At 34.9% G+C, this 27,057-nt stretch overlaps 1 protein-coding gene across 4 annotated transcripts in view; it reads left to right on the forward strand.

Moving 5' to 3' along the window:
* Window positions 1-27,057, forward strand: part of LOC134666639 (hemicentin-2-like) — a 129,587-nt gene that overhangs the window by 50,916 nt on the left and 51,614 nt on the right. For all 4 annotated transcript variants that reach the window (XM_063523855.1, XM_063523856.1, XM_063523854.1 and 1 more), the window contains exon 3: window positions 11,850-12,003. In XM_063523855.1, coding sequence (XP_063379925.1) covers window positions 11,850-12,003 — 154 coding nt within the window. The remainder of the gene's footprint in view (window positions 1-11,849; window positions 12,004-27,057) is intronic.

A 27,057-nucleotide genomic window follows, 5' to 3' on the forward strand; every position in this document is an offset into this window, starting at 1 on the left:
ATTTTCATCACGATAATGCTCCTGCACATAGGTCGCACGAAACTGTGAGTTTTTTACAAGATGTCGGAGTAAAACTTCTTGAACATCCGCCGTACAGTCCAGATCTAGCGCCCTGTGACTTCGGTCTATTTCCAGTCATTAAGGATCAGCTTAAAGGAAAGAGGTTTGCCAGCGACACCGAGTTATTAGCTGCTTGGGACCAGGCCTGCTCCGATCTCTCAGAAGAAAAATGGAAGCAAATTTTTAATGATTGGTTTCTACGAATGAATAAGTGTATAAGCTGTAATGGTAATTATTTTGAAAAATTGTAATAAATAAAGCTGTATTGCAAAACTTATCTAGTGACCTACGTATATATATCATTGTGTAATTAGTATGTTCTACAATTAATATTTTATTTATTTAGTGCTTTAAAAATTAGAGCTAAATTTGAAATTGTTACATTATCTTTAATTTTACTAGAATACCTATAAGAATAGGTGCATACTTTTAGCCAACTTTCAACTTATGATATTATCAAATCATCGCTTCAACAAGACTTTTTTGTCGGAAAAATACAAAAAGTTATTATAAAACCTGCAAAAAGAACGAGAAAATTTCCGAGAGGTTACGCGGCTACCACCGCTATGGGTTCTACGCCGCAGGCGGACCTCTTCTAGACGGGATGTTCTACATAACATAACATATATGTAACAGGGATAAGAGTCTTGGATTTTTTCTGTAGATTTTTATTTTTAGCCTTGACATAACTGCATCTATGTTAATATAAGTTTTATTTAAATATAAAATATATATATATCATATTTAATACCCATATAAAAATTGTTTGATTCATACAGCTTAGCAAAATACCTACTGGTCGATTTTACTGATGAATTGCTGACCAAAGAGCTGTGATAAGGTACAAAGTATCACAAAATCAAATCCTAGCCCGTGCAAATAAGGTAGGAACCAAACTTAATTGTTATAAAATAATTTCGTTTTTTTTTACATACAAGATACAAGTGGTATGAGCCCCGATGCATATGTTTTCGTCTAGTGAGACCATTTTTTGAGGTTCTCGCGTTTGTTCAAAAATAATGTTTTTGTTTAAAAATTACTAATATTTAATGCTTATACTAATTTAATTTAATTTTATATGATAATACTCTGCAATAACTAAATCCAAACACAAGAAATACCGTTTGTACTGAAAGGAAAAAAATCATGTTTTTTTTATTTTTTTATTGACGGGTAGGATTACAACATATGTGAAAAGGGCTATTACTAGGGAAAGCAATAGGGCTCTGCCAATGTACTGACAATTTTGTTTCGAGCCCATGCATGCAGCAGTGCTGTAGGAGAGGACAATATGATTTGGATAACGTTTTTGAAAAGTCCTTTTTTTCAGCAATAAAAGTCTCATGCAATTTTATTATACGATCAAAATAAACTACATTAAACATTGCTATTATGGTTTTATATTTTATTTTATATTTTATGTTCATGTGTAAAATTTATTAAAATAAACAAAATTGTTGCGTGGAACTAGACGAAATAATTTGCATCTGGGCTCGTATTACAAAACGAAATTACAAACTAGCTTAGGCATTTATACCAAGGATTGCACATCAAAAATTTCGTTTTGATGTACAATCAAGTTTTCGCCGGTACTATAATTATGGTAGAGGTACCTATCAAAAAACATAAATTATCTCTATCCCTTAAATGAATAATGTCGTCTTTGAGACTCAACTGCCCTATTCTGCTACAAAAGGTAAAGAGTATTTTAAAATACTTTCCTACAAACGGTGACCTCTTTGGGCTCTTTGGGCTCCTGAAGGATGCCCATGACCGGTGACGTGGGACATATTTCCGCCTCGGTAAACCCTTTTTAGGGCAAAATGGTTTTCCCTTGTTTTCATTTAGTTCCACTTATATTACTAAGATATTAGGTAAACAAATTTGTACATCGGGATTTTCACGTTTACATATTTAGGTGTAAGTACTTAAGTATTTCTAGTATTAGAATAATTGTATTTTAGGTAGATAATATAGGTAGACTTATACCTCCTTATATTTAAGACAAATAAATAACTACTAACTTAGCATTAATTGGGTTCGTTTATTAGGGTTCCGTGCCCTAGTCGGTAAGCTGAAATTAATATCAAATACTCGGGTCTGTTACTACTTGGAGCAGTGAAAAAATCAAAATTCTAAGTCAACGCTATCTAAAGATAAATCCGTTTATGCTCAATTTATGGCACAAATTTCGACGCTCGCAAGGGAATCAAAACCTTTAGGGGACTTCCCGTTGACCTAGAATCAAGAAATTGCGGAAGCAAAGGAAAAAGTCCAAAAACCGTAACTTCGTTTGATCGTCCGTTTTTTTTTCATAAAAATAGATCAGACGCGCTAAAGCTGGAATCGTATTCTAATGAATAATAAAATAGCAATCGGTTCATGGTAAATTTAAATCAGTTCGTATTTACCTGGCGGAAATAAAAATAGCTGGACGTATAATAAGAACCAGAGGCCTTATTTTTAAGTCTTAGTCTAAGACTTAAAAATAAGGTCGCTGGTTCTTGGTGGTTGGTAAGCCACGTCCTAACTGAGGTGACCACGTAACAATGTACGCACTGCCAGTGGGGCGACACTCTTGACTTCGAAAACTCGGCTCCGTTCATCATCATCATCATCATCATCATCATCAGCCTACTCTCGTCCACTGCTGGACATAGGCCTCTCCTATTGCACGCCATCGGCTCCGTTCGGCTCAGCATTATTGCTCCGAGCAATTATTAGGGTTGGCACCACTTGACGTCCTTATGCGTGCACGACCATAGATAAGATAATCACTTGAATTTTGACAACCCTAAATATCCGAAAGAGAAAGTGCCATACATTAGAAAGGGACAGCATTATTCGACCCTGAATCGCTGTCAAACTTCGGTTTTGTAGGAAGTGTCCTTTATGTATGGTAGTACTATTATTTATTCTATGGCACAGTTATAAAAACACAACACAGTGTGACAGTGATAGAAGTATGAGTTTATAGATCCATTTGGATGGCAAATATTGCTGTTGCAGCGTTACTGCAGCAGCGGTCGATGTCACTGTCAATTTTCTTGATAAATTGCGTTCTACCGTTGCCGCATTGCTTTCGCGATAAGAAAGTGAAATTCGTCACTCATTTTATAAAGAGCATCAAGTATTTTTGGGGTTTCGAAATAACGGAAAGGTTCAGCCCAATTATTCCCCACGTTCTAAACGATTATTATTACTAAGCGTAATTTTGTTGCACAACATTCCATTTTTCATTAAACTCCAAATTGCCGTCGGTCCCGCCTCGCATCATCAATAATACCTTGTAAATGGACTTGGGGGTGTGTTTTGACAACGCATAAGCTACTTTTCATTAATTTCTGAGCGACATGCGATATGCGACTTTAGCTCGGCGTGCGCGTTTTCGTTGTATACTTTTTAAAGTAACGTTAAATTTGGTGCGTAGCAACAAATGTACATCCGAAAACCAAAAATATTGGTACGTATAATAAACAGCTGGAATGTTTCAAATGATATAAACTCGGTTTTCATTTAATTCAATATATTCCATTAAAACAAATCGATGTATAAAAAAATTTAATGAAAATATAACTATAATTACTTTTAGTTATACCGTTCACGGGACAGTGATATTCCGTAATTTAATCCGTTTAATTTGGGAGACAGAGAAGAAGTCAGATACGTAGAGGTCCGATTTGATAATAAAATAATTATAATATTATGAGCCTAGAGTGACATTCCATTTCCAACTGCAGCTGCAATACTGTTCATTTTACTATGGAAATTGACAATGACAGCGACGCGTTTCCATAGTAAAATGAACAGTATTGCAGCTGCAGTTGGAAATGGAATGTCACTCTTTATTGTTCCACTGCCGTAAATAAAACAAAACTTAGTGAAGCTCAAAAAAAAGTATACCTGTTTTTAAAAATGGCTTGTTAAAAGGTGTGTATGAATAAGGTACGATGGGCATTTACACTACCTACAATAAATAAATTCATATTGATTTACTAAGTGCTTAGGTTTGGTACTTTTGAGGTTACACTTAAGAATAATTAATGTACTTATATATGTTTATTACAAATATTTCTTCGATATTTTCTTTTTATCTAGGTAAGTATTTATATAATTATCATCGTCTAGTACCCAAAATATAAGACTTTTGAGCTTGCTGCGAAAATAGATCAATTTGCGTACCTACAGATTTCCTTTTTATATTATTTTATGTTTGTAAATATTAATAAAAAATGTCGGTACATTGTGAAAACAAGTTCTTGCAGCAGAGGTTATTATCGTAACCTCATTGTTTTGGTAACATTCCTAAATATGATAATGGTGTGGTTACAACAGCAATCGAGTTTTTCTAGAGAAGTCAAGCATGAAAAAATAAATAATGACAGTAATTTATTTAATTACTCTGCGTGATAATTACATACCATTCAATCAGTTGGTCGAAAAATTTAGGTAAAGTGGCCTGTTAGCCTAGTTCGTTATAATCCTCCCTACAAAGCAAGAGGACCCGGGTTAAAATCCTGGCAAAGGCATTTAGTTGTGTTTCATAACAAATATTCATTACTGCCGGCCTAGCCAAGGTTACAATCGCTATCGCTTCGACAACGAAAAGCATTATGTCTCTTTATCACTCTTCCATATTAGTGTGACAGTGACAGTTACGTTTCGATCACTACGGAGCGAAAGCGATTGGCATCTCGGCTACGCGGCCTGAGTTATGGATGGTTTTTATGTATTTTAGTATTTATCTCTATATATTAATTACATACATGTATCGTTGTTCAGTACCCACAACACAATAGTCTCGCCACAACGCCTTATAAGCTTTGTGGAGAGCTCGATTTGTGTAAAATTGTCCCATAATATTTATTTACTTATTACATATTTTTATGTAAAACTTCAACCATACCGAGGTTTAGGAGTGCTGCACAAGTTTTCACACCTCCTTACCGTTACCGCCTTGCTCTAAAAGGGTAATTGGACCACCTACCCTTTGTAAGGTACGACAGGCACGAGTATGTGACGAAATTGCGGTTTTTGTGCCGACAGGTGTGGCGAGTACGTGCCTCCGGATGCACATAGCTATCTACGTCCTACAAGGGACAACTTTCGTTTTCAACTGGCTGATTTTAAGGGATAAGCGGCAGCGTAAGGGTGGTATTCCATCTATCCAATCATCATCATCATCATCTCAGCCATAAGACGTCCACTGCTGAACATAGGCCTCATCCTTTTGGGGGGGGTGAATGCCATAATCGCCACGCTTGGCAGGCGGGTTGGCGATCGCAGTCGAGTACACCGAATTTGAGGGACGCTGCTGTCCGTCCACCGGTGGTCTTGGACGTAGTTTAAGGACATACCCGGGTCGGACGTCGGTCGTCGGAATAAGGCCGGGTCGGACATATCCATCTATCCAATATGTAGGTCCAATATCATTGCGTCTCACACTCTCATCGAGACAAAATACACATTGGACATAGAAATTGGACAGGTGGAATACCACTCTAGCTTAAACAACACCATAGAGTAATAAATAAGAAAGCTTTAAGTTTGATTTTTGTTGTGATTGTTTAATTTAAATTGAATTCTATACTGTATTGACCTTCATAGGTGCATTATGTTAATGCCTAAATTGAAGAATAAAGAAATTGAATTTTATTGAATTGAAAGTGCTTACTACTTAACTGTAGTATACATGTAACATGCATGGATAAAAAAAATTAAGCGACCTTCACGAAAACTTAATTAATGTTTTATTAAATTTGAGCTTAATAAATAAATATTAAGTTTTAAGCGAGTTTTGAACTTAGGTATTAGTAAAAGCGATTTGACATACGGAGCATTTTATCTAAGCCGAGTATAAAGGGATTAGGCTAGGTAAATTACTTCTCAGTCACGCCTCGTATTGTACCTTAATTAAATTTTATAGATTTAAAATAAACAAAAACCTAGATCACAAAAAAAAACTGAAAATTCCCATTTGCCGCGTCGATTTAAAGTCTAGGCATTTTGCGAATGTTAGTTTACTTATATAAATAAGTGCTATATGTATCATCCTATATTATCGTCTTTAGTAAAGGCAGTCTGACATAGCATGTGATGACTGATGAAACATACTTTTTATTAACGTTAAATTTGGGAGCAGGGCGATTTATGACTAAAGACTTAGAGAATATAACCAAACGGAGTGGTCATTAACAGACGTTCCCCTCTGTCGAAAATAGGCGGCCAATGGTCAACCACATGTTAACCACATGTAAGGACTGACGTTTATCTGACATGACGTACACATACATTTGATGTGCCCCTCCCCCGCTAAAAACGACAGACTATTTTGTACCGAAAATTAAAGACATGGCGTCTCCGTTGGTCCTCTAAGACTAAAGATCATTATGACATTTGACTATTTTCAGAAGATACCTATATAACAATTTGACATTTTGGGACTACGTTTTTTTTATTAAAGCAAAGCACAATATCATACACACTTACAAAATGGATGTTTAAAATGAACAAAAAGACGGACGCGGGCTCTGCCTTCACAAGAAACCATCTCATCGAGGCACGGGTTGTCCTTACCTTTACCCGGTGTCACTTTACGGAGGAAGGCTTTAGAGGATAAACACTGCCCTCGCTAGGGCTTTCAAATGATACAAGTTTTTTTACTTTTTTTACTATTAAGAGACCAATATATTATCCTGCACAGGTAGGCACTTTTTTTTTCCTGCGTCAGTGGTCTTTAAATTTTAGACTAAAACATATTGAGATACTTGAGTGTGGAAAAAAAATTAACACTTGACCACAAGATTGAAACAGTTTTAAAATGAACATAATTCACTTTGTACTTTGTCTAATAATAGCGTTATTCATAAACGCGTTACTGGCCTGAATTAACTATTAACTATATGTATTTGTAAGAAAGAAATAAAACATAAATTAAAATCAGGGCCGTAAAGTGTTATGAATAATGGGGTTAGTCTTTAAAAGGGGGTTTTGAACACTGATACATCGGTTATGTTATGAAACTTATGAACTCAATAAACAGCAATTTTGTGTTCGCCAAATGCTCATTTCTAATTTGTGGCACAATTAACATTTAAGCGTAAACGATTGGCAACTTGTCTACGCACCCTATTCTAAAATATCTATCGCGTCAAATTAGTATTTTTTTTTATTTATAACAAAAAAGATTCCTCTCCCACGCTTGAAGTCAACAGAATTTAAAAAATATACTTTTGCTATAGACACAGTATTTCAATACCAAATTTCGTTACGTTTAGGTTCAATACAGACTGACAGAATTTTGATAGCTGCGGGCTTATTTCGTTCCTCAAATGGAACCAGCTGTCTTTTCGCTTGACAGTCGGATCATGGTTGAAATGCGGAAGTAACTATATCGCAGCTACATTTTGAACTATTTTATGTGTACTCTCTGTACTATGTACCTCCTACCAGGCGTGGCTCACTCCGCGATTTCATCGCTTTGCTACAGATAGCTAAAAGTACATCCGTTCCACACCAATTTTGGTGGCTAGCCATAAGCCGCGCGTGGCGCTGTCGCCACCTAGCGACCATAGACCATATCTGTCCTGATCGTAACAGACGCGTTTTGTTAGAGAGTAAGTCTTTTGTACCTAGTACTTATGTTTATTCTGTGCTCCTACTTAGTTTGTTTTGTTAAAAGTTAGAAGGTACATTAAATAAAATTAAAGTAAAGTCAATTCTTTACATATTTGCATTAAATGTGGTAAACAGGTATAGACCAGACATAAAAATTCAAAATCGCTCTCCTTCTTGATTCGACTGGCAAATCATATTACTTTTTGGCAACCGGGTTTCTTAACCTAATTAGACCCCGCTGAATCCGAATTTGCCGGTTGCTCGATCGAAATCATGACCGGAAGTGAGATATTTGACATTAAAGGTCCCTTTTTTTAGTTTTTCGTAAATAACTCTTAAACAGAGGCGCATAGCAAAAAATGTTCTATCACATAAGTAATCTGCATAAAATTGCCTACAAGAAAGATTCAGTACAATTTTTCGCTAGGATCAATATTCAAAGAGATATTAACGCGGGAAATTTAATTATAATCACTTCTAAGGTCCCTTTTTTTAGTTTTTCGTGAATAACTCATAAACGGTGGCCAATATCAAAAAATGTTGTTGAACGATAATAATCTACACAAAATTTTGAACAAAACAGATTCAGTACACTTTTCGCAGGGATCAATATTTAAAAAGATAATAAAGAGGGAAAGTTCTAGTATAATGAATTCTAAGTTTCCTTGTTTTTATTTATTCGTTAATAATTTGAAAAGTATGACTCATAGCAAAAAAAATCTTATACCTAAATAATAAATATAAAATTTCCTACAAGAAACATGTAGAACACTTTTCGCTAGGATCAATATTTAAAAAGACAAAGCAGCGGGTAAGTTAATTATAAATAATTTTAAAGTCCCTTTTTAGTTATTTGTAAATAACTCGTAAACGGTGTCCCATAACAAAATAGGTTTTGAAAAATAAATTATCTACATAAAATTTCCTCCAAAAAATATCTGGAACACTTTTCTCTAGGATCAATATTTAAAGCGATATTAATGGAAGAAAGTTAATTACAATCAGTTCACAGGTCACTTTTTATTAGTTTTTCGTAAATAACTCGTAAACGGTGGCGCTTTGCAAAATAATATTCTACATAAATATTAAACATAAAATTATCCACAAAAAAGGTTCTTTACACTTTTTTGCTACGTTCAATATTTAAAGAGGTATTAAAGGGTGTAAGTTAATTATAATCAATTTCCAGGTCCGTATTTTTAGGTTTTCGTAAATGCCTCGTAAAGTAAGGCTCATAGCAAAATAAGTCCTTAATGTTCTTGTAAATAAAAAATCGGCATAAAATTTTCTACGAAAACATAATGAATACTTTTCTCTGGGATAAATATTTGAAACGATATCAAAGAAAGAAAGTTCATTACGATCAATTCACATGTCACTTCTTTTTACTTTTTAGGGTTCCGTACCTCAAAAGGAAAAAACCGGCCAAGCGCGAGTCGGACTCGCGTTGCAAGGGTTCCGTACATTACCCAAATTTCAACAACGTATTTTTTATATGTGAAACGCGAGTGAATTGCCATTAAAAAACCCGTTCAAAAACTGAGTAATGTGCGACTCGCACTTGCATATTTCTAATAGGTCTTCCTGTCATCTATAGGTAAACCCAGTAGTTTCGGAGATAAAGCCCCCCCCTCATAGCCAAACAATGACCCCCCCCCCATTTATCCGTTTACGAGCCATTTACGAAAACCTGAAAATAGGGACTTGGAAATTAATTATTATTGATTATTGAACTTACCCCCTTTAATAACTCTTTAAATATTGATCGTAGCGAAAAAGTGTACAGAGCCTTTTTTGTGGACAATTTTATGTTTAATATTTATGTAGAATATTATTTTGCAAAGGGCCACCGTTTACGAGTTATTTACGAAAAACTAATAAAAAGTGACCTGTGAACTGATTGTAATTAACTTTCTTCCATTAATATTGCTTTAAATATTGATCCTAGAGAAAAGTGTTCCAGATGTTTGTTGGAGGAAATTTTATGTAGATAATTTATTTTTAAAAGCCTATTTTGTTATGGGACACCGTTTACGAGTTATTAACAAATAACTAAAAAGGGACTTTAAAATTATTTATAATTAACTTACCCGCTGCTTTGTCTTTTTAAATATTGATCCTAGCGAAAAGTGTTCTACATGTTTCTTGTAGGAAATTTTATGTTTATTATTTAGGTATAAGATTTTTTTGCTATGAGTCATACTTTTCAAATTGTTAACGAATAAATAAAAACAAGGAAACTTAGAATTCATTATACTAGAACTTTCCCTCTTTATTATCTTTTTAAATATTGATCCCTGCGAAAAGTGTACTGAATCTGTTTTGTTCAAAATTTTGTGTAGATTATTATCGTTTAACAATATTTTTTGATATTGGCCACCGTTTATGAGTTATTTACGAAAAACTAAAAAAGGGACCTTAGAAATGCTTATAATTAAATTTCCCGCGTTAATATCTCTTTGAATATTGATCCTAGCGAAAAATTGTACTGAATCTTTCTTGTAGGCAATTTTATGCAGATTACTTATGTAATAGAACATTTTTTGCTATGCGCCTCCGTTTAAGAGTTATTTACGAAAAACTAAAAAAAGGGACCTTTAATGTCAAATATCTCACTTCCGGTCAAGATTTCGATCGAGCAACCGGCAAATTCGGATTCAGGGGGGTCTAATTAGGTTAAAAAACCCGGTTGCCAAAAAGTAATATGCTTTGCCAATCGAAATCGTTTTGATGAAAAATATGACCAGTCTAGTAGGTCTTATTGTAATTATAACAATCACACATTTAGCCGTATGATAGCATGCAACATATGTGCAAATACATCTTAATTAAATCTATTTACATTTCATGCAATCTTTTGATCAGTCAACAACAGTGATAACAAAATAAAATGATAACATTAAAATACTAAAAAGAAAATGTCATTAGCTAGTGTGAAAGACAAAATATTCTTTAATATATATATATCTATATTATCTACAACTTCAACAAAATATTTACCGGAATTAGGTGAATTGTAATAATTACAACTAAAAGTTAATGTAGACTGTTCGTTATTAATTATTACAATTCACTTAATTTAATTTTCCAATCAACTTACCGCAGAACGTTTAATTGGCAAACCAACATTTATCAAATACATATTTTGTATTGTTTCACTATCATGGGTTAGAGTTTAGATTATGAATTTTAACTTATTTCGTACATATGGCGGCAAGCAAAATACAATCAGCGCGTGGTCCAACCTATACTAAGTTTTCGACACGCGCTGATTATATCTTGCTGACCGCCATATGTACGAAATATCATGTAATATTTACCAGTCGCTTTTCGGTGAAGGAAAACATCGTGAGGAAACCGGACTAATCCCAGTGAGGCCTATTTTACTCTCTAGTTGTTTCGTAAAAACAAATGCCTTCGCCAATTCTTGGGATTAGTTGCCAAGCGGACCCCAGGCTCCCAAAAGCCGTGGCACAATGCCGGGACAACGCGAGGAAGATGATGATGATGAGTTACAAGCTATGTATACAGGGAGTATGGTACATCGTTTGCCAAATTAAAACGGTAGATAGGTTGAATCATTTGCTACCTTCTCAGGCCTAGAAATTTTTAATTTTGCGCACGGTTTTTTTTTTCAGGTCTATGCCAGTTTTTCGTAAATTTAAAATGTTTACTTGCGCAGTAGTAAAAAAAACCATGACCAATTTTTTTTTCAGGCATGAGAAGATAGCAAATGAACCTCAACCTATCTGCCGTTTTAATCTGGCAAACGATGTATCAAACACCCTGTATAGGTATTATTAAATTATTTTAAAGATGTAACAGTTTTTTACTATGTACTCTAAAACGTTATACAATACATGTGCGAAAAAGTAATTTGCAATTTTATTAAGAATTTCCTACTTTGCGCACTTGTATAGTACTTACCTAATGTACTAATTACGACACATTTATATAGTTACGATCTACCTAAGGGCCACTTCCATCATCCCACTAACCCGGGGTTAAGCAGTTACACCCTTAACTCAGTGTCAAATTGTACTGGTAACTAACCATGGTAACTCCAGATTTAAACGGTTAACGCCGGGTTATTGGGATGGTGCAAGCGGCGCTAAGACACCTCAGGCTAAGTCGGATATAATCCTTTTTTTCTCAGCTAACTTTTTTTTCAGCTGGAAGCTCGCAACCCGCGATGTCGAGCAAGGTGGTGACCGTCCCAGCGGTGGTGGGCGGCGAAGCGGATCTTCCCTGCGACTCTCGCCCACCAATGCGGAACGACAGTCTGCTGCTAGTGGTCTGGTATCGAGATGACAACCCCGTTTACAGGTTAGTTTATTACGTACCGTCAACCGGGGTGAATCGGAATCGCTGGGGCGAATAGAGACAAAACTTAAAATTACATTTACCTGACGATTTCTTAAAAAATACCTATATAAAATCTATCATCCGCTTGAAAATAATAGTAGATTTTGTACTCCTTCTATATTCCGGCCGGGCTAGCACATGATTGGCGCGACAGTATCTCGTGGAGAGATAGACTACCCGTCCCTCTTTATGTTAATTAAAGAGGAACGGGTAGTAAATAGTTAGAAAAAGACGGGTAGTCTATCTCACCGCGAGATACTGTCGCGCCAATTATGTGCTAGCCCGGCCGGAATATAGAAGGAGTACATTGTATCCCAGACCTTAACACGTCTCATGAACATGAATATACTCGTCAATTTAGGGCGAAAATTCAAAATATGTTAACCTTAAAAAATTATCGCTTACTCGTTATTTAAATTACTTTGAAGGCATTTCGCTCGCACCTAATGGTTAAGTAGGAGCGAGACACCGGGGAGCAATGTCAAAATAAGATATATTATAAATTTAATACAAATTTAAGCTTCAGAGTTAAAATGTTTCTTATTATACACATTTAAGTAATAATTAAAGAAAACTTTGGCGATGCTGCTTAGTTATCCTCTAGCCGCCCAGAGACCTATAAAAAGGTATCCTGTTCTATTCTAATTTGAACTTTGTGTTGACAAAATAAAATTTCATTTTGCTTGGCAAGGTTTGACGTATGGGCGGCAAGAGGTTATGCATTATTTAGCACAACAACATTGACCAGAGTACAAATATCACCTGTCAATAGTTTGCTAACTTTACTGATTGCCGTATTCGAACTTCAAGATATTCACAAGAGACGACACGTACTAGATCCATTCTAGATACGTTATAGTTTAGATATCAACTAGTTCTCTTTTGCAGCGCAATAAGTTAGATAGAGTAAGATATCTATTAGATGTGAATTGTATCCGAAGCGAAGTTATATCCTGTGGAAAACGTTCAAGAGTATCTCCAGAATCGTGCAAATGTCAAATTTGACAGGTTAGATCTTAAACATAATTTTATCCTTATCGTATCTTGGTGATGACTAAAATATATCTAATAGATGTCTATTTCAAGATCCGAATCGGGCCCTGAAATTGCCCGGGAGATCCATATCGTTTATGGCTGTCAAAACATCTGAGCGACTGGCTGGCCGTTTATCTTACAAACTATAATTATGTTTCTATACAATTAGGTACACTGGGATAAAAGTTTAGGTTGTTCACATACAATTTTGTATTTATTATCATCGTCATCATCTCAGCCATAAGACGTCCACTGCTGAACATAGGCCTCCCCCTTCTGAACATAGGCCTCCCCCTTAGTATTTATTATATGTATTGTATAGTTAATAAATTTACATGAAAGTAACACAAATTTTTATTTTGATATTTTGTGTCACACTTGCTAACGTAACCGTATTTTTATGTTACGACATACATAAATTGCTGTTTTTATTCTAATATACCTTACATAGGTACCTATCTAAATAATCTTATAAAGTTCCACATAATATTTCATCTTCTCTACCTATAAAGACTAAAGGATGACTTACGAGCCCTTCAACGTGCACACTAGCGCCACAGCTAAATAATCGTAATTATTTAAATTTAACCAAAAATATTTTAAAAAAAAAGGGCCGCTACGTACTGTATTGTGTATTTAAGTACCTTTTGAATTTATCAAACTAGTTTTTATGTTGCTGGATTCGTCAATCTGTGCGTCCAAAGTTAAAACGGCCGTTTTTGTTTTGAGTTCCTAGATCGACGAAACCAGCAACATAAAAACTGGTTTGATGTAATCAAAAGGTACTTAAATACACAATACAGTACGTAGCGGCCTCCTTTTTTCAATATCTTTCGTTAAATTTAAATAATTACGATTATTTAGCTGTGGCGCTAGTGTGCACGTTGAAGGGCTCTTACGGCCCGGGCCGAGGCGTCCGATACTCTGTTTTCTATGACGGGTGATCGGTTAACGTGATGTTTTTTATACCTAATTTATACGTGTATATCTAATTTCAAATTTGTATGCCTGTCGTAGAAACATAGCGTTCTCAAATACTTTTTGTACCTATCCAACACTGTTACCAATGTTTACAAATAAATAATTTGTCTTGTCTTGTCTTGTATAGAAAACGAAATAACTATCTGACGCCTCGGCCCGGACCTGGACCTAGCGTGAATCATACTTAATATACCTAATTTTGAGGGGTTCCGTACCCAAAGGGTAAAACGGGACCCTATTACTAAGACTTCGCTGTCCGTCCGTCCGTCCGTCCGTCCGTCCGTCCGACTGTCTGTCACCAGGCTGTATCTCACGAACCGTGATAGCTAGACAGTTGAAATTTTCACAGATGATGTATTTCTGTTGCCGCTATAACAACAAATACTAAAAACAGAATAAAATAAAGATTTAAGTGGGGCCAAACACAAACGTGATTTTTGAGCAAAGTTAAGCAACGTCGGGCGTGGTCAGTACTTGGATGGGTGACCGTTTTCTTTTTGCATTTTTTTCCGTTTTTTTTTTTGCTTTATAGTACGGAACCCTTCGTGCGCGAGTCCGACTCGCACTTGCCCGGTGTTTTATTTCATCTATCTCCTGCACAGTTAAGCATGTAGCTGATGGACGTATTAGGTAAATAAATCCGCAATCCAATAAATTTTAATACACAGCGCTGGATTTTGTACTCGGTAACATGGCAACAAATCCTCATTAGACAGGAATTTATAGTAGCAAGTTCGATGGCACTGCGGTAGGCGTATAACGAGACCACAGACAAAACATCCTCCAGACCGAGCATAGTCGCGCTACCCCCTCTGCCATGCATACGGTAATTTTACTCCATGTTCGAGTCGAAAGTGTCTTTGTGTGACGTCCGTGTCTTTGAACGGACCAATCACGGCACGGGACGCTTACCTCGTCCCGCGCACTCCCGCATTTTCGGCATCATCGGTTGCATGAAATAATTACTCTAAACTCGGTCTAGAGGATTCCTCGTCTATGAACGAGACACGTGCATAATACCACATAAATACCTAATACTGAGCGTGAAGCGCCATGCAGAGGGCATAACGCGAACCACGTTCGACGTGTTGCCTCCCTGTCACACTTACGTACTAATTTACTAGTGCCACAGAGAGGCAACACGTCGAAAGTGGTTCGCGGTAGGCCGTCAGGTCGTAAATCATTACGTGGTAATGGAGTCGGCTAAACACTTACACGTATTTACATATGATCGTATTATTTATTACAAGTGTTGATTTGAATGTAGAAAAACACGATCACACAAAATTAGACTGTGATACCTTTTTAAACAGGTATTTTGACTAGAAAATAAACGTGTCTAAGTAAGTTTTCCTATTTCCATTAAACATTAACCCCCTTATTCATAAACGTTTACTAAAGTTAACAAGCAGATAATAATCGTTTGTCCCTTTCCATACCAATACGTCGGAAAGGGACAAACGATTACTATGCGCTTGTCAACTTTAGTAAACTTTTATGAATAAGGGGGTAAACCTTTAAAGAATAAAAAAAACCGGCCAAGTGCAAGTCAGACTCGCGAACGAAGGATTCCGTGCCAATATGCAAACAACGACAAAAAAATCACGTTTGTTGTATGAAAGCCCCACTAAAATATTTATTATATTCTGTTTTTAGTATTTGTTATTATAGCGGCAACAGAAATACGTCATCTGTGAAAATGGCAACTGCCTAGCTATCACGGTTCATGAGATACAATCTGGTGACAGACAGACAAACAGACAGATAGACAGACAGATAGATAGACAGACAGACAGACAGACTGACAAACGTAAGGACGGACGGACGGACGGACAGCGGAGTCTTAGTAATAGGGTCCCGTTTTTACCCTTTGTGTACGGAACCCTAAAAATACTATAGTTTTATCTTCTACATTTCTTAAAGTCTAAGTGAGCACTTTTATTAAACGTTTTATAGACTTTTATTGCATTTTCTCCTATAGAAAGCAACAGAATATTGCAAGCGCACTGGTTCCTGATGTTAAGAATGCAATTGCGTGAGGGTTGCTTCTGATAAAGATTCCGAAGTGGCCGCTGAATATTTAAGTACCTACTTAGTATTGGCTGTTTTTTTTTGTTTCAACCATGTCTTGGAATTTTCCTATTACTGAAATGTACATATTATATATGTTACGTAGCTTGTTGATAGTAAAAAAAGCATCGACTGTGTCTCAATTGCAAAAATATAACAAAATCGCTTCTTTTGTAAAAGAAAAAACTACACTTTTGCTGATTCACAATATTATTTTTTCACTACAAAATACATAAAAAAATTGAGAGATGTATGGAGAAATGTATGGACGGATAAGTTTTCGCATCCTAAACAAAAGTATCGTTGATCAAACCTCCTAGTTTGGTATAATCAGTGACTTTGTGCAACATTTTTTTTTTATTAATAAAAGAGAAATAACATTAATTATTGTTACTTAGCTGCCGAACTGCATAGCAGTTTGTTGGCAGAAAACTTATTCTACCCTCCACCATTGTAAAGTAAGTTAATTCTTACTTAATTTATAGCTGTGCGAGTGCGATTTCTGTGTCGACTGCTGTGTCGGTTTAAATACAGCGTCTCTCTAATTAACAATTAGCGCCATCGATCATCAAGTACTATCAACACCAAAACTACCGGTAATTTAACTGAGCACAATCTCGGCACCTAATCCCGCGTAATAATACACAAGCATTGTTATCGGGAATGCAAAATCAATTCAGATGAAATCCAATCAACATAAAGTATACTAAAGAACTCAAATAAATAAGTGTGTGTTGTGAAATCAAACGAGTTATTCCTGAAGTTTATTTTTCAAAATAGCCGTACACAAGTTGACACTTGACGTTTAGGTTAGCGACTGCGTTTAAACTCTATCGCAGTCCATATCGCTGGCAATGCTTTAAGCTACAGTTTTGCTGCGACAAGCTTGCTGCGATAGAGAGGGAATGGGATCGAGTTCACGCAGACGCTAACGTTAATGTCAAATGATAACTCATGATAGCCGTGCTGTTTTTCTGAAAACATATTCATATGTATGATGATACAGATATTTGTTCATGAGTCATGATTGTTTTCTATGTACATATTTAAGTTTTTTTTTAACAACGCAGACTTCGTCCGGTGGCTACAAATGCAAATCAGCAACATGCCTCGTCCCAAACATTTATATATTATATATATCGTTGTCTGAGTACCCACAACACAAGCTTTCTTGAGCTTACCGTGGGGCTCAGTCAATTTGTGTAAAATGTCCTGTAATATTTATTTATTTTATTTATTTATTTATATTTTAATCCAGCACTGCTCTTGCAATTAATGTACACCAACAGTTTCACAAACACGACCCTCTTTTGAACAGTAATATATAGGAGATATGTTTAAAAGTGGATCCTAGACCATAAAACAACCAGGTGGAGGCCAATTCGAACAATGCTTACGTACAGGATGTCACAGCGATACGATACCGATCTATCGGTGTCAAAAGTGACATTTTATCAAACAAAAAAGTCACTTATGATCAAACATCGGTGGCTCATGGCATTTAGGTGGATGCCGGGATAATGCAAGGAAGAAGAAGGGTCATTCATAATGAAGTATAACTTCAAAAAACTTCTGCATGTTTACGGGGGTACGTAAAGTCTATGTCTGGTTTGATGTATTGCCCGAATTGGATTTACAGACTGTATATTAAAAAACAAAGAATATCAAAATAGGAAGAGTCATTATAGCTACTTACATTAAACGAAATTATATTATAAAATAAGAAGAAGAAGGGAAGACTTCAATGAAAGAGATTTAACTTAAAACATCGATACATTAACAGCAAACATTTGACTTATTCACTTGTGCCTCGGGTTCCATAAAATCAACCAAATACAAGTTTAACTTCTAAGTATAACTTTGGAAATCTGGTACCAGCAATGAAAAGTTATTCGAAAGCATTGCAGAGTAACGACATGGCGTTGCAGTAGACATGTTATATCAGTCAGAATAGTGTTACAACATTTATTACCTACACCTAATGAAATTGGAAACTTTTATGATTCTTTACTCATTTTATCGACCGTTAGGATGATATGTAGAAATAAATAATTATGTATTGACAGAATTTTTGTGTGTTCGGATTTCGGAAATATCACAGTTACCTACTAGAAATGATATTCAGATTTTACAATTCAAATTTTGATATTTAGACTAGACAAAAAAATTCAAAATCGCTCTCCTTCTTGATGCGACTGGCAAATCATATTACTTTTAGGCAACCGGGTTTTTTAACCTAATTAGACCCCGCTGAATCTGAATTTGCCGGTTGCTCGATCGAAATCTTGACCGGAAGTGAGATATTTGACTTTAAAGGTCCCTTTTTTTCGTTTTTCGTAAATAACTCTTAAACGGTGGCGCATAGCAAAAAATGTTCTATTACATAAGTAATCTACATAAAATTGCCTACAAGAAAGATTCAGTACAATTTTTTGCTAGGATCAATATTCAAAGAGATTTCAACGCGGGAAATTTAATTATAATCACTTCTAAGGTCCCGTTTTTTAGGTTTTCGTAAATAACTCATAAACGGTGGCCAATATCAAAAAATATTGTTAGACGTTAATAATCTACACAAAATTTTGAATGAAAAAGAATGAGTACACTTTTCGCAGGGATCAATATTTAAAAAGATAATAAATAGGTAGGGAAAGTTAATTATAATAAATTCTAAGGTTCCTTGTTTTTATTTTTTCGTTAACAATTTGAAAAGTATGACTCATAGCAAAAAAATTTTATACATAAATAATAAACGTAAAATTTCCTACAAGAAACATTTAGAAAACTTTTCGCTAGGATCAATATGTAAAAAGACAAAGCAGCGGGTAAGTTAATTATAATCAATTTTAAAGTCCCTTTTTATTTTTTTGAAAATAACTCGTAAACGGTGTCCCATAGTAAAATAGGTTTTTAAGAACAAATTATCTACATAAAATTTCCTCCAAAAAACATCTAGAACACTTTTCTCTAGGATCAATATTTCAAGCGATATTAAAGGAAGAAAGTTAATTACAATCAGTTCACAGGTCACTTTTTTTTAGTTTTTCGTAAATAACTCGTAAACGGTGGCCCGTTGCAAAACAATATTCTACATAAATACTAAACATAAAAGTGTCCACAAAAAAGGTTCTGTACACTTTTTCGCTACGATCAATATTTAAAGAGGTATTAAAGGGGGTAAGTTAATTATATTCAATTTCCAGGTCCCTATTTTTAGGTTTTCGTCTATATAGGTAAAGAAATATTTTATTTGATTTTATTTTAGAAATGTAGACCCAGTAGTTTCGGAGATTAAGGGGGGGGGGGGTGGTCATTTTTTGTATTTTAATGTTTTATTTTGGGGGGAGGGGCTTTATCTCCGAAACTATTGGGTCTAAAATTTTGAAAAAATATACAGAATAGAACCTCTATAGATGACAGGAAAACCTATGAGAATTATGCAGTCAAGCGCGAGTCGGGCATTATTTAGTTTTTGAACCGATCCCGACAGTATCAAACTGCACAACGGGACTTAATCGCGTATTTAAGTTTTAAGATTTACCTCCGACGTTTCGAGGACGGCGTTGTCCCCGTGGTCTCGGAGAAGACCCCGACAGGTTTTTGAAAGGCAATCACTCGCGTTTCACATATACAAAATACATTGTTAAAAATTGGGTAATGTACGGAACCCTTGCAACTCGAGTCCGACTCGCGCTTGGCCGGTTTATTTTCATTTTGAGGTACGAAACCCTAAAAAGAGAAAAGTGTTCCATATGTTTTTCGTAGAAAATTTTATATCGATTATTTATTTACAAGAACATTATTTGCTATGAGACTTATTTTACGAGTCATTTACGAAAACCTAAAAATAGGGACCTGAAAATTGATTATAATTAACTTACCCCCTTTAATACCTCTTTAAATATTGATCGTAGCGAAAAAGTGTACAGAACCTTTTTTGTGGACAATTTTATGTTTAGTATTTATGTAGAATATTGTTTTGCAACGGGCCACCGTTTACGAGTTATTTACGAAACTCTAAAAAAAAGTGACCTGTGAACTGATTGTAATTAACTTTCTTCCTTTAATATCGCTTGAAATATTGATCCTAGAGAAAAGTGTTCTAAATGTTTTTTGGAGGAAATTTTATGCAGATAATTTGCTCTTAAAAACCTATTTTGCTATGGGACACCGTTTACGAGTTATTTACAAAAAACTAAAAAGGGACTTTAAAATTGATTATAATCAACTTACCCGCTGCTTTGTCTTTTTAAATATTGATCCTAGCGAAAAGTGTTCTAGATGTTTCTTGTAGGAAATTTTACGTTTATTATTTATGTATAAGATTTTTTTTGCTATGAGTCATACTTTTCAAATTGTTAACGAAAAAATAAAAACAAGGAACCTTAGAATTTATTATAATTAACTTTCCCTCTTTATTATCTTTTTAAGTATTGATCCCTGCGAAAAGTGTACTGATTCTTTTTCATTCAAAATTTTGTGTAGATTATTAACGTCTAACAACATTTTTTGATATTGGCCACCGTTTATGAGTTATTTACGAAAACCTAAAAAATGGGACCTTAGAAGTGATTATAATTAAATTTCCCGCGTTGAAATCTCTTTGAATATTGATCCTAGCGAAAAATTGTACCGAATGTTTCTTGTAGGCAATTTTATGCAGATTACTTATGTAATAGAACATTTTTTGCTATGCGCCACCGTTTAAGAGTTATTTACGAAAAACGAAAAAAAGGGACCTTTAATGTCAAATATCTCACTTCCGGTCAAGAATTCGATCAAGCAACCGACAAATTCGGATTCAGCGGGGTCTAATTAGGTTAAAAAACCCGGTTGCCAAAAAGTAATATGCTTTGCCAGTCGAAATCGTTTTTATGAAAAATATGACCAGTCTAATTGTTTTGATACGACTTTGACACGCCTCGCATTATGTGTCGCGCGTGCCTACCTATAAGTGTGAGCGAGATTCCTCATGATACGACTCGCAGTATAATTGTACTTTATATTCAAATATATTATATTTTTATTTGGATATAATTGAATATTTTATCCCGGTAAACGGTATTAAAAAAAAATCTCAGTAACTATACTGTAAAAAGATATTAATGTAAAAGTGTACGAGTATAAACTGCCCTAAATTCGAATAGGTAGTGATTATATTATTACTACTGTGTTTTACTGCAAAGTATATCTGATTCAAGTTGAAATTTTAAAGTTTCTCTGTTCTCAGAAGTGTAAGATAAGTTCTATTGGTGCCTTGTAAAGTACCTAGTAGATGTTTGCGGCAATGTGAACTGTGAACTTGCTATTGGTTGGCGTAGCTGTTGAATTCCGTATTATGTTAGTTACGTACAATGAACTCTGTGATCAACCTAATTTAATGTTACGTTCGTGTATGTCTAACAACATTCTAGTTATACAAAACGTGGTAAAGCTTAGACGCGTAACGGATAGACCCAATTGATAGAGAGCGTGTTATATAAGTAATAAAAATATCAGAGTTCTCCGACGGTTATACAACATACCACAAGATTGCGTAGAGTAGGGATACCTATATAACATAAAACTGCTCCCCTACAAATGGGGCTTACTCACGTAAACATAAAATAGGCATGAACTCGTACCTATCTTGAAAGAAAATATTTTTTTTTCTATTCCATTCCTATCCACGTCGACCTATCGTGTATTGTAAAATTTAACATGTACATATTATACCTATGCCTTTAAATTATGTATTACTTAAATGCCTACTTAATTATAATAATTACATTAATGCATAATAATTATATAATTCAGATTACGTAACTCAAGTAGGTAGTAAAACATTGACAAAATCATAATGATTCCTCAGTTCATAATATCTTTAGCTAATGTTAGATTATTTAGTATTATTACCTAATTATATTCGTTTAACCAACACTTTTCTTTTTTTATAATATAGAATTTCTAGACTATACTATTCTTAAAAAATATGACTACCCAAAACTTCGTAAAAAGAATGCGAAGTTCGTATATATATTCAACTTTTGGAATATATTGAGCCTAAAAAAATTCTAGTCGTCTCGCGATGCGCAATGCGGCACGTTATTGTGACAAAGCCGGTTCGCTTGAGCGTCCGAAATTGGGCGCTGAGTTACAAGTTGAGCAATTTCAGCAGATGGAAGTATTCTTTCTTGCTATACTTTAACAATAGGGCGGTTTTCTATAGATTAATTCAATTGTTTCACAGCGCGCTTTCAATCAATTTAAATAACTATATGAATATTTTTACTATAAATTACACTATAAATATAAAATTAAGTGAATTAGTTATGACATCGCAGAATCCGTTCTCATAATAACTTGTTGGTGAAAATAGTTTTAATATTTCAGGAAGTGTAGCTGGCTTGACAGGTTAATGTACACTAACGTATGGTGGCAGCTTGCACTAAAGCATAATAAAATTATCGTTAGGAATGATGGCGTTGGCTAGCATTGAAAACGTATACAGAAGTGTTGTAAACTAACAGTCATTGGTGATTATTGTCTGTACGCGTTATCAAAACAAATAACTACCGGCTGCCATTTTGTAATTATTATTTTTACAGTTTGTATTAACAAGGCCTCACCAGTTTGTAAAACTCATAATGTAGTAATCTACATGTTGTTGTTAATGTAGATTACTACATTATGAGTTTTACAAACTGGTGAGGCCTTGTTCGATGCAATCAATATAGATCTACTTTTTAGATAAGGAAGTGTAGAAAATACTTGAAAACAAACAGAAGCTGTCTTTTACGGAACATAATACTATGTACCTAATAGTTGCGTGAGTAAACCGTGCATTATCATTGATAAGTAAAGAACGTTGCAAGCTTTGCAAGAAATGCGTTACAAAATGTCAACGTTTAGAGCGATAAGCTCCGCCCAGCGAAGTGACACACTGTTATACCATTTTTAGAATGACCCAGATACCGCAAAGTAAATTTCATGCCAACAAATCCCGACGCTTGGGGTCTTCACACTGTTGCCACAATCGTATGCCGCGTCTGTGTGACAATCGCCTTAGGGTTCCGTTTTACAATTTATACCTATCTTAGAACCGTCAGACAACACAACGCCTCAAAAATATTATATAACAAATAAGCTTCAATTATTATGCCTGATGTGCAATACCAGTATGTACATCCCGGGGATAAAAGAAACCGTTCAATTTGACTATTTTTTTGAAAATCGCATAAGAAGATCCATATATTTGTTTTACATTTCATTACTTTTTACATAAAATTTGAAGCCGGAAATTGGCTTATAATAAATGTAAGGAGTTATGAGGAAAAATGAATATTATTATCCATCAAGCACAAGTACACGATAACAAAAAAAACCTAAACTTTATTTGCGGTAAGTACTTAAACTGACCGTGAAGAATGGAAAGGGGATTCGTCAAATAACTCTCAGTTAGATTAACGAAACACACCTAACCTCACAGTATTCCTTATTTATGTTATGTTCGAGTATCATTAATCTATATTGTGACTTATGAAGAGTCTATAAATAGATGACGAACTTCAGAAGTGTTCTCTTTATAATAGCGGAAGCAGTTATAAAGTTGACCCAAAAAATTTTTATTAAGCTATGAGCTTCATCACATATGTTCCTTGAGTAATTCTAAGCATTTCAAGCCTGGGAGGCAATAAGAAATGTGTGTCTACTCGGATTTGTAACGGATTCAAACTTTCAACCCCTTTTTAACCCTGTTAGGGGATGAATTTTACAAAACGCTGAAATTACTTTTCCTGTCTTTTAATAATGTCCCCAAATACAAAGATTCAAGTCCCGCGTTCGAAAATTTTTTTGATATCCATACAAACTTTCAACCCCTTTTTCACCACCTTAGGGGATGAATTTTCAAAAACGCTGAAATTAGTTTTCTTGTATTTTAATAATATATCGTTTTACGAAGTTTCAAATTCCTAGCTTAAAATAAAACTTGAACCCCATACAAACTTTCATCCCCTTTTTAACCCCCTTAGGGGTTGAATTTCTCAAAATCGCTTCTTATCTCTTGTACACATTATAAATGTAATCTAGTGTGCAAATTTCAACTTTCTATCTTTTGTAAGTAGTTTCGGCTCCGCGTAGCAAAAATCTCCAACCAAATTTTTCACCTTTTTACGTTTTTCTTGTAAAATTACTATGAAACTGAAAAAAACAAATATCAGCAATGAATTCTACGTCTTTGGTTTATACGAAAATGATACCAAACTTGCCCTAGTACCCACCAGGATCAGCATAGATTTTTTTTTAAGATGACGGGTGGCGGCCGTCTTTGTACCCCACCCTCCCCCCCACCCCAGGCTATAAATGCTTAGAATTACTCAAATATCAGATGTGATGAAGCTCATAGCTTAATAAAAATTTTTTGGGTCATGTATGGCAGCGTTACATAACTGACTCCAGTATAAGGGAACCTCATTGCGTGCGTGTTAATTATAGGACGGAGTGTTGTTCACTTTTCACGTAGGTTACACCAGTGACAAGCGGCATTATACCCGACTACGGCGAAGCAAAAGGGAGGGTTAAAATATTGACATATATAAGTACATAAGTTGGAATTTGGCTCCATTTCATTTTAAAATGATAGCGTAACTTCGATGGTATGGGGGCGGCCTTTTTGGCTTCATGTGATTCCCATTCTAACTTACATTATGACATCTAAATGATATCAGTCATACGTGCGTCTCGTTCGTGCCGATACACGTATGGACATGGACAAGTACAAGCGAAATGCGCGACTGACATCATACAGATATCATTTTGATGTCACAATGTAAGTTTGAATTAGCCTCTATTACAGTTGTTTATTTTCAGAGGCTTCACATATTATTATGTGTGCCGTTCGCGAAAAGCCTCAGTGCTCCCTCTAGACCAATGCATCCTTCTCGTAACGAGAAAACATCAAACTGAATTAGCGGTAACGTTATTTCGTACCTAAATGTTTTGTTTACGAAACTTTGTTTGGTTCATTTAATTGTTATGGGCTTGTATCTTTGGTAAAATAAAACTTGAGCACATTGTCAATAAAAGGGAATGAAGACGAAGTATATTTGACTTTAAGAAGTTTCGGAACAGTTCTGTGTTCTTATGTGTTAAAATGGTGGCACGATCTTGATGTACCTAGGTAGTCCGGAAAGATTGGCCTGAAATTGTCATATTATTTAGATAGAAAAAGAGGGAGGCATTTTCATAGCAGTGGAGCATTTATAAATAAATGAAAACTGTTATAACGGACTTGAATAACAGTGGTCAAGTAGTAATTATTTAAGCTAAACTTTTAATGGAAAACAATTATTTTAACTGTTTGTCACAATAACATTAAACTATTACACGGATACACCCCTTCCAGTAATGGTCCTTTTCCTTGTGGGAACATAGTTCAAAGCTGGCAACCGCTGCCAACTTTTAGTGTGATGTTGGGTATGGTATTAGGATCCCAATACCGCCGGGAGACAGTGGCGCAGGTCATCTACTCGTACTTCAAAGTAATAACATAATCAAAATGGCTCCCGCAAGTCCCGCATCGTTGCAAATACCTGCGTATTCGTTCACCTTTTTCAGTGTAGTTACAGTATACAAGTTAGTTATAAGTTTTTTTTTTCTTTCTGTGTATGTATTGTATAAGTGTGTACTTATACTGAAATAAATGGTATTCTATTCTATTTTATATTGCACCCAAACTATGCGTTGCACATACACGTGTGGGATGAATGAAAAAAGATTAAATATAGGTACTATATTCATTTTATATACTATGCTCCAAAATATTTTATAATTTAAAAGCTATTTACAAATAAATCAAAATGATATAATAAAAATACAGCTTAAAATTGAAATGATACAACATTTCAATTATATATTTCACTAAAATACAAGTACAATATTACTTATTTCACTAAAATATTTTTTAATAATTTAGCTGAATGAAAGTATCCTTGTCGGCTGTCGCAAACGGAAAAAATAAAAAAAAATAAAACGGGCGTCCGGCTTTTGCTATTTTAACTCAAAATTGTATCAAAATAATTCATATTAAAATGAAATCGTGTGTTTTTGTATAAAATTAGTTATTGTGATTATTTTTTGCAATTCGTAACGCGTACGCGTACCGACAGAAAATAAAAGAATAACGGACCAACCAACTTTACTTTACTTTGCATGTGGCATGGCATCCCTAAAGTAATTTCTCAAAAGATACCTATCCCTTACCGGGTATACGCATACATTTATATGTATACTATTATAGTTTAATATGTACATTCCATGGAAATATCAGAGACATTTCATGTCTTTTGTTGCCTGTGTATTGATATACGAATATCTACATCATTAACCTTTTTGGTCAGTAGCTACGTAACGTAATGAAGCAAGTCCGCGGCAAACCATGCAAATATTGGGACCAGGACTGTTATTGTCATCGCTTTTTGTGTAATTCGCATCGTCAACCAGTGTAAGTGTAATTCCTAAATACAATACCTTAAGGTTGTATTTAATACTGGATAGTTCGAATCAACTCCCTTGTCAAGCAATAAGAATAGCGAAACCCTTTGTGATCCTGCTTGACTTGAACTGACCCTTCTAGGTATGCCTGTATCTTCGTTAACATGGCAACTCCAGTAATTAAAATAGAACTTGGATTTGTTTACTTCCCATGTTAATTCAGATACAAAGGTTTAAATACTAAAACTTAACTAAGGATTTTGGCAAAAGGATAGATAATATGTTTCTTGGTATTCGTCGACGGGATTATTAGTGCAAAACAGAAAAGGGTAGAGGGACTAAAATATATGTAATTTGATGATAAAATATGTATATTTAATTACACAAACGGGTCTACCGCGATATAATTTCATTGTTTTTACCTTTAATTCCGACGTTTCAGTTGGTCACCACAGC

The sequence above is a fragment of the Cydia fagiglandana genome, chromosome 8, assembly GCF_963556715.1.
Source record: "Cydia fagiglandana chromosome 8, ilCydFagi1.1, whole genome shotgun sequence".
Classification (NCBI taxonomy): domain Eukaryota; kingdom Metazoa; phylum Arthropoda; class Insecta; order Lepidoptera; family Tortricidae; genus Cydia; species Cydia fagiglandana.